The sequence below is a fragment of the Podarcis filfolensis genome (assembly GCF_964270895.1).
Source record: "Podarcis filfolensis genome assembly, chromosome: 16".
Lineage (NCBI taxonomy): Eukaryota > Metazoa > Chordata > Lepidosauria > Squamata > Lacertidae > Podarcis > Podarcis filfolensis.
The window spans coordinates 4862691-4876058 of NC_139620.1; the positions used below are offsets into that span (position 1 = coordinate 4862691).

Sequence of the window (13368 nt, forward strand, 5' to 3'; positions counted from 1 at the left end):
TATTACTGAAAGGTTTGTTTTATTTATTGATTTCATAAAACTTCTGTGCCTGTTTGATTGTAAAGAACCTCAAAGCAGTTTACAAAAAAGAATAAAACAATAAAATAAAACAAAAAAGTGTGAGTAAAAACAGCAAAAACATTACTTGAAACATTCAAAAAGATTAAAATCTAATTGAAACACACATTCCCTGTTTAGGGAAGTTTTTAATGTTTAATGCTGTACAGTATTGTGTTTTTAATATTTGGTTGGGAGCTGCCCAGAGTGGCTGGGGAAACCCAGCCAGATGGGTGGGGTATAAATAATAAGTCATCACCATCATTCTACAAATTCCGAATGAGTATTTTGTGGGAAACATATTCCAGTATATTGCTTTGTAAAAAATATTAGGCAATATTGTGCGTATTAGGCAAAATTGCATTCTAACCTATGTATATTAGGAGAAATTTGCACCAAAATGCTGATTTATTTTCAAGACTCGCAATCTGATGTGGATATTTAGAGAAGTGGGAACTGAAGAATGAGAAAGGGATAAACTGAGAGAAACACAAATTAAAGGAGTCTCCCTTCTGCAATGGCATGTAAAACTGGGCCATTGGAATATGCTGCAGAATGCGACCCTTAAAAAAAATTCCCCTGGGTGTCCATCATTCAGAATGATTTCTTGTTTTTACAATCAATTTTATTAAAGGTTTTCCAACATATTATACAATTAAAAACAAACTGATTAAGAAAGAAATAAGAGAGAACAATGCATAAAAAAAGGAAAGGAAAAAGGAAAAAGAGAAAAATAGTAAAATAAAATAGTAAAAACCACCATAATAGTAATGATCCTAGTACAACACATTTTATACGTTTTACAATTTTATTAAAGGTTTTCCAACATGTTATACAATAAGAAGCAAATAAATCTAGAAAGAAATAACAGAGAACAGGTTAGCAAAGGGTGTTAAATTCAGGAGTCTCCTTTTCTACTTCTCCACATTCCTCCTGTAGACTCCATGTTTCTTCTTAGCTGCTGTGACCTATTCAGCTTGGAACAGAAAACAGAAAGGTCAAAAGCCAGATTCCAGAGATGCTTTGTTAGGAACGAAGGATGAGAAATCACCTGGAGAGGTTTAGAGTGGTTCTTGAGATCCCATGTTGGGGGACCTGGACCGCTTTGGACATACAGCAGTACCTTGGTTGTTGAACTTAATCCATTCTGGGAGTCCGTTCGACTCCCGAAACCGTTCGAAAACCAAGGCGCAGCTTCCAATTGGCTGCAGGAGCTTCCTGCACTCAACCGGAAGCTGCGTTGGACGTTCCGAAAAACGTTCGCAATCTGGAACACTCACTTCCGGGTTTGTGGCGTTCGGGAACCAATTTGTTCAACAGCTACCGTATCTTTCGCTCTATAAGACGCACCTGACCACAAGACGCACCTAATTTTTAGAGGGGGAATGCAAGAAAAAAATATTCTTTAAATGGAGCGCTGAACAGAGCCTGTATGTTTCCCAGGCTCTGCTCAGCGCTCCCTTTCACAAGCCGCGTGGAGCGTGTGTGCGGCGCTTGCACACACTTGTTCTAGCTTCTGGCTTAGCCGCGCTCTGTCCCTTCCCCCATCTCCCGCAAAAGCCCCCAAGAGCCGCACTCCCTCCTCAGGGAAAAGCCCCCAAGACCCGCACACACGCTCCGCGCAGCTCTTGCGGGCTTTTGCAGGAGGTGGGGGAAGGGACAGAGCCAGAAACTAGCACAGTGCTCCCTCTTGCTGTTCTGGCTTCTGGGATAGCTGCAGAGCCTGCATGCGCTCCATAAGACGCACAAACATTTCCCCTTACTTTTTAGGAGGGGAAAAGTGTGTCTTATAGAGCGAAAAATACGGTAAGCCATTCAGGAACCAAGGTACCGCGTACTTCAGATCCAAGTTGTTTCTTTGTTTGCAACCCCCCACTTCTGCAAAAAAAAACCCCCAAACTCCGTTTTAGCCTGACTGACATCAAATCTCTGACCGGGACAGAGAGTTGGAAGTTCCTGCAACAGTAGGAAGGGGGGCGGGTCAGATCTGGGACCCTCTTTGCTAATGCTGCACATTTGGGACCAGTGTATTGCAACCTTAGTTGATTTCCCCCCTCTTTTCCCACGTCAGCCAGTGAAGAGAAAAGAACCCATTGAATTCTATGGGGTTCACCTGCCCTTCTCCCCACCAGCAGTTTCCTATAGGGTCTCCCTCTTTGATCCTTGTTTGCTGGTGGTTCTGGGTTCCCAAGGAGGCATAAAAGGCTTTGACTGGCTGGGTTCAATGCAGTCCCGCTTTTTCTTTTTCTTTTTTAAATTAAAATTTTTTTTTACCAACAACCAAAACACAAACAGTGAAACCCCACCAGGTGGCTGATACATTGGGTATACATAATCAATAATAACATATTCAAATCAACCATATGTACAATTCTATATACATTAACACTCCTCCCTCCACAAGGTTTATTTAACTTTTAACATTTTAATTGCCCCAAATTGTTCAAACCTGCCCAAATAATTCAATATCTTCTCAGACCAATCCCCCTCCTTCTCACTGACCTCATACCCTTTTGTTTTGTGTATCTTCACAGTTAGATATTCTAAAATTATAATATTTTTCGGGTTTTTTCTCCATTGGTTCACCCCAGCTCTTCTGCATTTTTCCAATTACTCGCTATCCCGCTTGCAAACACATAATTACCTCTGCCCAAACGCTTTCTGAAGCAGAGGACCAATGGTGGGATCCACAGGATGATGGCCAAGCAGGGGACTCTATAATACAATGTAAAGAAGCAGGTTCCTGCTAAAAGAAGAACAGAGAAACAGCAGTGCTAAGCTGACTAACCCATGGACCCAGGTTCTCACTGAGACTGGTAGGGCAGAAGGCAGGGAGGCCACCAGCAGGTGGCGCCAGAGCCAGTGACAATCAGAGCCAACTAATCCCAGCATTGCCTCCACCTTCCTCTTCCCTACTGAGTTCCATAATGGCAACCCCAAGTCCACTTATAGTCCCTGCCACAATTTGCGGCGAGGGAACACCTAGAAGGGCTCTCTTTGTGGCCCTGACTCTGGTACAGTCTCCCCGTAGACTTCCGCTTTTCTCGCACCTTGCTGGTCTTCAGATGTCAGCATAAACGACATTTTTAACACGTCCAAACACAGTTTGAGATTATGAGATGTTTAGCCATCGGTAGCAATGTGGATCAGGGACGTGGGTGGCGCTGTGGGTTAAAGCCTCAGCGCCTAGGACTTGCCGATCGAAAGGTCGGCGGTTCGAATCCCCGCGGCGGGGTGCGCTCCTGTCACTCGGTCCCAGCGCCTGCCAACCTAGCAGTTCGGAAGCACCTCCGGGTGCAAGTAGATAAATAGGGACCGCTTACTAGCGGGAAGGTAAACGGCGTTCCGTGTGCTGTGCTGGCTTGCCAGATGCAGCTTGTCACGCTGGCCACGTGACCCGGAAGTGTCTCTGGACAGCGCTGGCTCCTGGCCTATAGAGTGAGATGAGCGCACAACCCTAGAGTCTGGCAAGACTGGCCCGTACGGGCAGGGGTACCTTTACCTTTACCTTTACCTTTAGCAATGTGGATCGGTGGTTTCCTTTTTTAAAGAGATTAGTCTGAATACGTGTTTTTTTTTAAAAAAAAATATTGTAAAGTATTTTGTTTTTCATATCTTGTTGTACAACACCCCAAGCTATTCTGGAGGAAGGGTGATTTGTAAGGAACATAAATATAATAAAGATATGGGTTGGTGCCTCTTAGCAGCTTGAGATGGAGGGTAGCGCTTGGGTCTTAGGGGGATTGTGGATTACTTAATTTCCTTTAAAATGGGGTGGGTGTGTAAGCCATCTGTCTTGTATTTGGGGACCCCCGCATAGACTGCTGAGGCACCTAGACTTATGCCTCAGATTCTTGCCCTGACGGCACTGCTAGAAGCTCTACGCTTTCTTCAAATTCAAACCATAAAAGGGTGTGCTTGTGTAGCACAACATGCCCTGGAAAATTGGTCTGGAAGAGCGATATTACATCGTAACACACCTGCATCCACAGATGATGATGTGCTTCCAGGTACTGCAATGCTTGCACTTTCCTACTCTTGCAGTAATATTTATTTCTGTTTGAATAGTATTTTTGTGCTCTGTATGACAGATAGATTGAATTACCCATTATATCATACTGTTGAATGCCACCCCAATCTCTGAGAGGTGAAAGGGCACTTAACCAGAGTTCGGTTTCCTTGGAATGAAGGTCAGTGGAGACTGTGGTGTCGTCAGGATATCTGGTTATATTTGCACATATATACAATACAATACAATCTTTATTACGGCCCAGAGACCCAACAAATCATTACAAAGCAATACACAATTCATACAGCCTACCTCCAGGTTAAACAAGCATTGTGTTCAGAATATAGGAATCATTGGTCCTTGCAACCACCGTGAAAACTTTGCCACTGCTAATGTTCTAGCATTTGTCCGGTCTTCCAGTAGGAACATTTGCACATATATGCAAACTGAGCATGGCAACATTAACACCCCAAAATATATTCCTGCTCCGTTATTCACCACTTTGGATCCAGCGCAGAGCAGGCAGGTCACTGTATCTACAACTTCCAGCCTGATTTCTGCTCAGCTTTACAAACCACTCTCTTTCTTGCAATGGAAACAAACAAAAAAATTTCCTTCCAGTAGCACCTTAGAGACCAACTAAGTTTGTTATTGGTATGAGCTTTCATGTGCATGCACACTTCTTCAGATACCAACATTTCTTGCAATGGTTCACCTACCTAGCAGCCAGGTGAGGGGATGGGAAGGCACATTCACTCATTCTACGGCACAGAGCAAATTATTTGGTTACGCTAATCGTGGTGTGAGCCACAACCACTGCCCAGGCAAAGGGACTGGTTTGACAACTTGCTGTCATCACTACTATGCCCCAAAGTGCAGGAACCCAAGAACTGGAAGGGACTCAGGGCATCATACGGCCTCGGTCCTGTATACCTGAAGGAGCGTCTCCACCCCCATCGTTCAGCCCGGACACTGAGGTCCAGCTCCGAGGGCCTTCTGGCAGTTCCCTCGCTGTGAGAACTGAGGTTGCAGGGAACCAGGCAGAGGGCCTTCTCGGTAGTGGCTCCCGCCCTGTGGAACACCCTCCCAACAGATATCAAGGCAATAAGCAACTATCTTACTTTTAAAAGACATCTGAAGGCAGCCCTGTTTAGGGAAGTTTTTAATATTTAATGCTGTATTGTGTTTTTAATGTTCAGTTGGGAGCTGCCCAGAGTGGCTGAGGAAACCCAGCCAGATGGGCGGGGCATAAATAACAAAAAAACAACAACAATTATCATCATCATCATACAGTCTGACCCCACAAACTCATATCACTCTACCTGCCGACACTGTGTTTGAAGGGACCACTGCACTGATGTTTCTTTTCTCCTGGTCTGAACAGGAATAAGCCATCCCTTGGCTCCATCTCTCTGGAGGAATCAGTTTCAGACTCCAAACGGTGAAGGCTCCTTCCCCATCGATCACCTCACCATCCTTCCGGTCCTGAGAGGTTTCCCCACCAATATCCCAAGAGAAAGTATCCTCACCAGGGTTCGCGTCGATCAGGAGGCAGAGGAGGGGAAGGTGATGGGAGATCTCTGTGTCTTCTGCAGCGGAAGGAGCAAGGAGGGAAAGTCTTGGCCCAGAAGAACCTAGGAGAGAAGGAGAATCACATGAGAATAGCTCATCAGATCGTTATCTTAATCCCTCTTATAGGTTTCATGGGGGTGACATGGCTCCTCAAAGAACTAGACCCAATAAACAGCCATCCCAACGACCGTTGCAGGAGTTAGAGGGTTGGACTAGGGCCTGGAAGAGACCTGGGTTCAAATCCCCATTCAGGAAGCTCGCTTTGGGCCGGTCTCAGCCTAGCCTCCCTCACAGGGATGTTGTGGGGATCAGTGAGGAGCAGCTGAACCAAGTGCAATACCTGGAGCTCCTTGGGAAAAAAGTGTAAATGCAATAATAAATAAATAAAATGCTACAGACCCTAATTTAAATCTAAGCCATAGTAGCTTAAGACTTGCCGTACCAATATCTACTAGTAGTATGGTTGTACCTTGGATTTCAAACTGCTTAGTTCTCAAACGTTTTGGCTCCAGAATGCCGCAAGCCTGGAAGTGACTGTTCCGGTTTTCAAACATTCTTCGGAACCCGAATGTCCGACCGGTGTTCCACGGCTTCCGATTGGCTGCAGGAGCTTCCTGCAGCCAATCAGAAGCTGCACTTTGGTTTCTGAACATTTTGGAAGACGAACGGACTTCCATAACGGATTCTGTAGAACTTCCAAGGTATGACTGTATTAGTATTAACAAAAGCAAAAAGCAAAAAAGGCAAGAGAGCTTGTTTAAAGAAGTGGAAGCTGCGTCCAGACATGGATTAGAGCAGGGTGGAGAGAGACTCACAAAGCAAAATTAACAGAACACAGTGGCACCTCAGGTTACATACGCTTCAGGTTACATACGCTTCAGGTTACAGACTCCGCTTATCCAGAAATCCAGTACCTTGGGTTAAGAACTTTGCTTATGGATGAGAACAGAAATCGTGTGGCATCAGCGGGAGGCCCCATTAGCTAAAGTGGTGCTTCAGGTTAAGAACAGTTTCAGGTTAAGGGCAGACCTCCAGAACGAATTAAGTTCTTAACCCGAGGTACCACTGTATAAGGTTTGGGGAGCAGAATGCTTAACAGATTAGGAGAAACAAATAAAAATGTCTTTAAATATATGTTTAAAAATAAATAAATGTTTATAAATAAAATAAAATAAATAAAAAATAAATGTTTTTAAAATATATCTGCGGCAGGAAACCAGGCAGGCAGGCAGGTGCGGCAAATAACAAAGCTGTGAAAGGATTAACTAAAAGGTGTTGGGGAGATTGCAAAGAAACTCAATTATTTTGTGGGTCTTTCTTCACTTGAGGAGATATTGGGCAGGTTTTTGTGTGCTGTTGTTTGAAACTTGCTAGGGGCCTATGGCAGGTTTGCAAGTGGACTGGGTGTATATTAAATAAGCAAGAAGCGCATTTGACATCTGCTGAGCCACTCACCTAAGACATCAAAGTGCAAGTAGATGAATAGGTACCGCTCCGGCGGGAAGGTAAACAGCGTTTCCGTGCGCTGCTCTGGTTCACCAGAAGCGGCTCAGTCCTGCTGGCCACATGACCCAGAAGCTGTACACCGGCTCCCTCGGCCAATAAAGCGAGATGAGCGCTGCAACCCCAGAGTCAGACACAACTGGACCTAATGGTCAGGGGTCCCTTTACCTTTAGGGGCCTATGGCAGGTTTGCAAGTGGACTGGGTGTATATTAAATGAACAAGAGCATTTGACATCTGCTGAGCCACTCACCTAAGACGATCAGCCTCATCCCACTCAGGAAGGTGAATTTCTGAGCCATAGCTCCAACACAGTAATACACCCCAGAATCTCTTCCCTGGACATTGTGTCGGGTCAGATTCACTTGGCTTGGGGGTTTTCCTCCTGGTTTTTGAGTGGTATAATTCTCTGCAATCTTACGCAGTCCCCCTTCCTGTTCCTCTTTGTACCAGCTCACTACCGACACAAAAGTCCCTTCTGGAATGTTGCAGCTGATGTTGACAGTGGCGCCAGGAGGTGCTGAGACCCTTGCCAGCGTCTGTAGGATTTCGGTGATCCCCTGTGATCCAGCAGCTGCAACAGGGAAGCAAAGGGATGTGTGGTTGGTCCTATTTGGTTGGTCCCACTAAACTGAAAACCAAGATGACCACCCCATGACTATAAAACGTTTCTTTTAAAATAGGGTGCGTATGACAGACCTGTTTGCTGCTTCTCCCTTTACCTGCCCCTGTCTAGGTTGTCACTTGAGGGAGGGTAAGATACAGAAGGATTACTAAATCTTAAGAAAAATATGCACACACACAAAAAATGACATGTTGAATTTTTCAACTTTCAACTTCGAAAAGAAAAGTTGTAACATAACTTGAGAATTCAAAAGATATTTAGGTTAAATTAATATAATTTAGTTTTGCTTGATAAGTAAAATAATCGCCAAGCACTTGCAGTTATATTTATTATTATTAATTATTTTCTGCTGCTGCTGCTGCTAATTCAGCATTACTTGACATTTTCAGAAGGAAAAATTAATATTATCTGGTTTTCCGAAAGCAGTTTATGTGCTTCTTCATCAGATGTAGCCTTACCAAGCTAAATGTTGTCCGGTCACAAAAGTAATGGCAGATTTGAATTCCCCACACACCAAAACATAGTTTGCAAAATTTAAGTTTTACCCCCTAAAATGAGATGCACTGCTAAAACGTAAAATTTTTACGTTAAATAATTAGCAACTACTGTAATTCCAAGCAGATTTCTTGTGGGGAGCAACTGCCCTGCCAAAGAAATGTGCTTAAGAAACTTTATAAACTGAAAGCTGCAAAAAGAAAACCAACCTCCTTTTTGCTCCTCTGGGAAGGAGACATGTCAATCAAGTTCCTAAACCAGGTTCCAAATAAGAAACTTCAAATATTTATTCAATGTGCGCAGAGATAAATATGCTTTACTGATTACTGAAACTGAATCAGTAGATTGTACTATATAGAATTAAAAATGTGGTTCTTTTTGTCAAATTAAAAGAAATGGCATCATGAAAATAAGAAACACTCATCGTTTAATTGAAGCGCATCTTGCTATTTGTCAAGACTGCTGAAGGTTTCGGATGGGAGAGAAGTTTGTTCAGCTTTCATTTCAATGGGAACCAACCTAATTTGTGCTTCCTGAAAACGTAAGCAGATTGAAACACAGCATTCCTACAAAATTCACATTACTCTGAATATTTCAGGGTAGCTGTCCAACCCAAAAGTGTGCAGCTATTAGTGAAAACAATGTGAAAACAAAGCTACGTTATGTTATGGGAAATTGCTTGCAAAAATGCACTTTTTTTTGCAAAATCGTTCACAAATACGCATGTGTTATACAACCGGCATTGGTATTATTAATTCACATCACAAATTTTGGACCGTGGTTCTTTGGCGACTGTCAATTTCATGCATTTTAACGGCAGGCATGCCTATTCTTTAACTATTACTTGAGGCATCCAAGCAAAGCTTTACTTAATGCCCTAGGTAAGGTGGAATGTTTGTAGCACACTTTTCTTTTTTTGCTTTAAAAATGGGAATGTAAGAACACAAATATTCTGATTTTAATAAGCTATAAAAATTAAGCTGTAATGATTTGGACTGCAGGTATTCAAGGGTTTTGCAAACTGTCCTTATTGAAAAAAAATTCAGAAAGTGAAAATATCTAAACCAGCAGAGTTCGAATTATCTATCTATCATCTATCTATCTATCTATCTATCTATCTATCTCTTGGGCTTTATTTTAATTATTACACAAATACTGAGGCACATGGTCGCTCGGTACTGTATATGTAAATATCTGGCTCATGTAAGCCTATGCAGAACATTTATTCTTAAACAATGAAAGAATGCACAGGTGGATAATACTTTTATTTTTATATATCTTTATTATTTGCAAAGGGAATCTTTGCATTGTACTTTTGTCCTCCCAGGCTTTGTGGTTTACATTTTTTATTCTTTGTTTTCTCTTTTTTTGTTATCTTTGCACTTTTTTGTTAATCAATAACATATCATGATAGACAGATCGATAGATAGATAGATAGATAGATAGATGATAGAAAGATATAACATGTTCAAAAAATATACATTTACTGAAGCTGTATTAGATATAACAAACTATTAATATTTAAATGATTTTTCTGAAAACTATTGAAGACATTTTTGTTTTTACAAGTTTTCCTGCCTGGGCGAAAGCCTCTCCCTGCCTTAGGGGTTATTCTGTATTGTTTTTAAACCTAACTTTATTGTGTGTACTGTTTTAAAAACTAATTCAACTTGGTTTTATGTAAATCAGATAAAATGCCTGCTGTTTCTTGAGGTTTTCCTGAGCATAAGCAACTGGTGTGAGAAGAAACCTTTAAAGAGATCCTATTTAAAAAGCAAAAATTGTACATACTATGCAGAAGGGACAGAATCATCGCTGCAAAATGCAAGAGCATCTCAGAGGCTCCTTCAGCTTCTGAACTGTGAAGCAGATCTGGTCACTATCGGGGTGGGTTCCTGGTTCCTGGTGCTTCTGGTGCCTTTTTCATTTCCTGCTGACAGAGGCTCTGCAGAAGCTTCTTTTCAAAAAAAACACAAGCAGAGGTTGCTTATAAAGGCACAAAGAACTCCCACCAGCTGCTTTCCTTTAAGAATAATAATAAAATTTTATTTATACCTCACCCTTCCCAGTTCAAAAACTGGGCTCAAGGCGGCTAACAACAAATTTAAAACACTTAATTATAAAACAGCATAAAATACGATATAAAAACATAACAATAAAATTCAAAAATAAAAAATCAATTAGATAATCCCCAGGGCTAGCTGGCTGAATTGGTCCTACTTGGGCCAGCGAGGAGGCCAGGGGAGAATTAGCTGTGGGGTCTCAGAGCGGGTGATCTTCATCAAAGGGGAGGGGGAGGGAAGGAAAGGGAAATGAAAGATCAGGCTGAATTCAAATTAAAGGCCAGGCGGAATAGCTCTGTCTTACAGGCCTGACGGAAGGAGGTTAAATCCTGAAGGGCCCTGGTTTCCTGGGACAGAGCATTCCACCAGGTTGGGGCCATCACTGAAAAGGCCCTGGCCCTGGTAGAAGATAGTCTGACTTCCTTAGGGTCCGGGACCTCTAAACTATGGTTATTCATGGACCTTAAGGTCCTCTGCGGGGCAGACCAGGAGAAGCGGTCCCGTAGGTATGAGGGCTCTAAGCCACAAAGGGCTTTAAAGGTCAAGACCAGCACCTTGAACCTGACCCTATACTCCACCAGGAACTTTGCAAGTTCTGGGACTCAGAGACACAGCGAATGCCATGCAGGATGTGCATTTGCCCAGGAATCAATAGGTGGGAAACCAGATCCCTTGCCAACTCATTGTGAAAATATGGCAATCAATCGCTAATGAACTGGCATCCCCAAACAGCTGACAGGCAATCTTCCCTCCAGACTAGGCACCCAAATTCTGAAACCAGCAGGGTGACTTGACTTGACTGCTGAACAAACTTGGAGCAGAACACACACATGCACACACAAATATCTAGAAAGCAGCAGAGAAGCAAGAGATTTGGAAAACCTAAAACTGTCCTGGAATAAGGCCAGTGATCTGTTGACCAGCAAAGGATTCAAAGGTGAATTAGTGAGACAGCCCCCACCACTGACTTTTCTCTGTGCTGCCCATCAAGATACTTCAACGCCCACATGGAAGTGGTTTCTCTGCAAGAAGCCAGCGCCACATTAGATTTTATTCCACTAAAGCTGCTGCACATTCGATGTGGGCTTTGGGCTTCCGGCTGCTGCAATGCCGCTGACCGCGTACCTCTTTTTATTCTCCGCAGGTAAAATTTCTTCTGATGCTTTTATCTGACTCTTAACTCTTGGGGTGCTTCCAGAGAAACCCTGTTTGTTGAGCATTCATCCCGACTTGTTTGCACAAAAGGGAGGTTAGACTACGTTGTCTATTTCTTGCGTTTCAGTTCTGATTTGTCTGCAACATCACTCCAGGCAATAGTTTCCCTACGCTTCTCATCACTTTCCTTACTGTAATATGTTTTATGGGTCTTGGGGGGGGGCAGTGTTGTTGTGCAATAATGCAAAATCTGCTCTAATTGTAACCTAGATTTGCTAGGATGGGACTGAATCCCACCCACAAATCAAGGAGATTCTGGAAGCGGTCTGAGCACCTGAGAAACTTGGTGGGTTGAATATTTATGCGCTCTGAAACTTTTTGCAGATTAGGTAAAATATTTTCCACCTTCTCCTTTAGCAAGTGTCTTGTTCCAGGGCTTCAGTTGCAGGACAGTGTAGGGATCCTCAAACAGCGTGATGTCTCCTTCAATGTCTTCTTGCAGGAAAGGCCAGTGAGAAACAGCAACTGTTAATGGCCCTTGTGGTCTGTCTCCTCCACAGTTTTTCCAGCACACTTACAGATCCTGCATCCGACCTGGCGGTTCCTGTTCATTGATGTTGGGGAGACGGTACAGATCTCGTGTACTTCTACAGAAAATATTGAAGACAATGTATTATCATTCAGCTGGTACAAAAGAAGAGAACACGGAATGCCAATTTTAATCAAGAGCTGCGATGTTAGAAAACCCGGAGACAGATTTGCTTGCAAAGTTAATCCTAACCGTCGAAATGCCGTACTGGAGATCCTCAATGTGCAGAGGTCTGATTCTGGCCAATATTTCTGTGCCAAAGCATCTGCTGGTGGCTTGCATTTCAGCAATGCAACATCTTCACTGATTGTTGGAGGTAAGAGATCAGGGCAGACTGAGGTTTGCAGTGGCACTACTCATGTCAATGGCAGATTTCAGTTTGTTAAATTTTAAAGCCAGTGGGGCAAACAATAAGCCCTTTGTTCGTTCCCTGGATAGGCAGAGCCCAATTTCCTACCAAGAGATGGAGTCAGGAAGAACGAGAATGGTGCAATTGCATTTTATTATGCCGCAAACCCGGAAGTGAGTGTTCTGGTTTTCAAACATTCTTTGGAACCTGAACGTCTGACAGGGCTTCCGTGTCTTCTGATTAGCTGCAGGAGCTTCCTGCAGCCAATCGGAAGCCGTGCCTTGGTTTCCGAATGTTTTAGAAGTCGAACAGACTTCCGGAACAGATTCCATTCAGCTTCCAAGGTATACTACCCCCAAGATCAGAGGCAGCCTGTATGTAAATCAGCTCCTCTTCCCAGACTTCTCCCTCTGGCCACCCATCACTGTCCCACCACCAGTCCCTGAGCTCTGAGCTTTTTCCCCACTTGGGGGTTCCCCAGTTGCGCCCCCCCATTCATCTGCCTCCAACCAGTCTATGACATCCAGAAACATTACTGACCATGGAGGCAGATCATCGCCATTCATGCTGAACTAGACCTTTCGGTTCATCTTTGTAATTTTCAAAAGCGCAGTGCCAGGGCAGAAATCTGAAACGCGCCTCTTCCTCCGAGATTGTTCTTACCATGCCCCTTGCTTTGTTTTCTTCATCAGACAGTTATACTCCAAGCACCCGGGTGATGCTTTTGCAGCCCTCTAACCAAGACCCAGATTCTCAGCTCAAGAACCAACTTGTTTGTGTGGTCCATAGTGTGTCCAACTTAGTCCAGGTGTCCTGGGACATCCCGGGATATCACCCGCCTGAAGCCCAGACCCTTTTAGCCAAAACCAACAGTGGATCCTTAACCTTTGTCAGTCTCCTTCACTTCCCTGTGGAATTGCACAGCTATGGAGGAAATGTTACGTGTGAAGTC

The 13368-nt window shown here is 43.5% G+C and overlaps 2 protein-coding genes across 3 annotated transcripts in view; one reads left to right on the forward strand and one right to left on the reverse strand.

Moving 5' to 3' along the window:
• Window positions 1–10186, reverse strand: LOC310751831 (uncharacterized protein). Its single transcript, XM_083591557.1, has 5 exons — window positions 10052–10186; window positions 7394–7714; window positions 5389–5700; window positions 2702–2803; window positions 1–1033 (listed from the first exon to the last, which is right to left on the reverse strand). The coding sequence occupies exons 1-5, from the start codon at window positions 10092–10094 to the stop codon at window positions 1026–1028; spliced, it is 786 nt and encodes a 261-aa protein (XP_083447683.1). The 5' UTR covers window positions 10095–10186; the 3' UTR covers window positions 1–1025.
• Window positions 10069–13368, forward strand: part of LOC310751812 (uncharacterized protein) — a 25836-nt gene continuing 22536 nt past the window's right edge. Inside the window, exon 1 of one of the 2 annotated variants that reach the window (XM_083591510.1) lies at window positions 10069–10147. Coding sequence is in view for 1 of the 2 variants with exons in the window: in XM_083591509.1 (XP_083447635.1) it covers window positions 11431–11467 (37 nt within the window). In the remaining variant the exon portion in view is untranslated. Of the gene's footprint in view, window positions 10148–10430; window positions 11468–13368 lie in introns of those variants that run through there. The other variant, XM_083591509.1, reaches the window with a different exon arrangement.

What these genes read in the sequence shown, in the direction of transcription:
- LOC310751831 (XM_083591557.1), bottom strand. Translation starts at nt 10,094, where the DNA reads ATGCTCTTGCATTTTGCAGCGATGATTCTGTCCCTTCTGCATA. An exon ending in GATTCTGTCCCTTCTGCATA is followed by an intron (nt 7,715 to 10,051) that starts GTATGTACAATT and finishes TCCCTGTTGCAG; the next exon opens with CTGCTGGATCACAGGGGATC. An exon ending in TTCAAACACAGTGTCGGCAG is followed by an intron (nt 2,804 to 5,388) that starts GTAGAGTGATAT and finishes TTCTTCTTTTAG; the next exon opens with CAGGAACCTGCTTCTTTACA.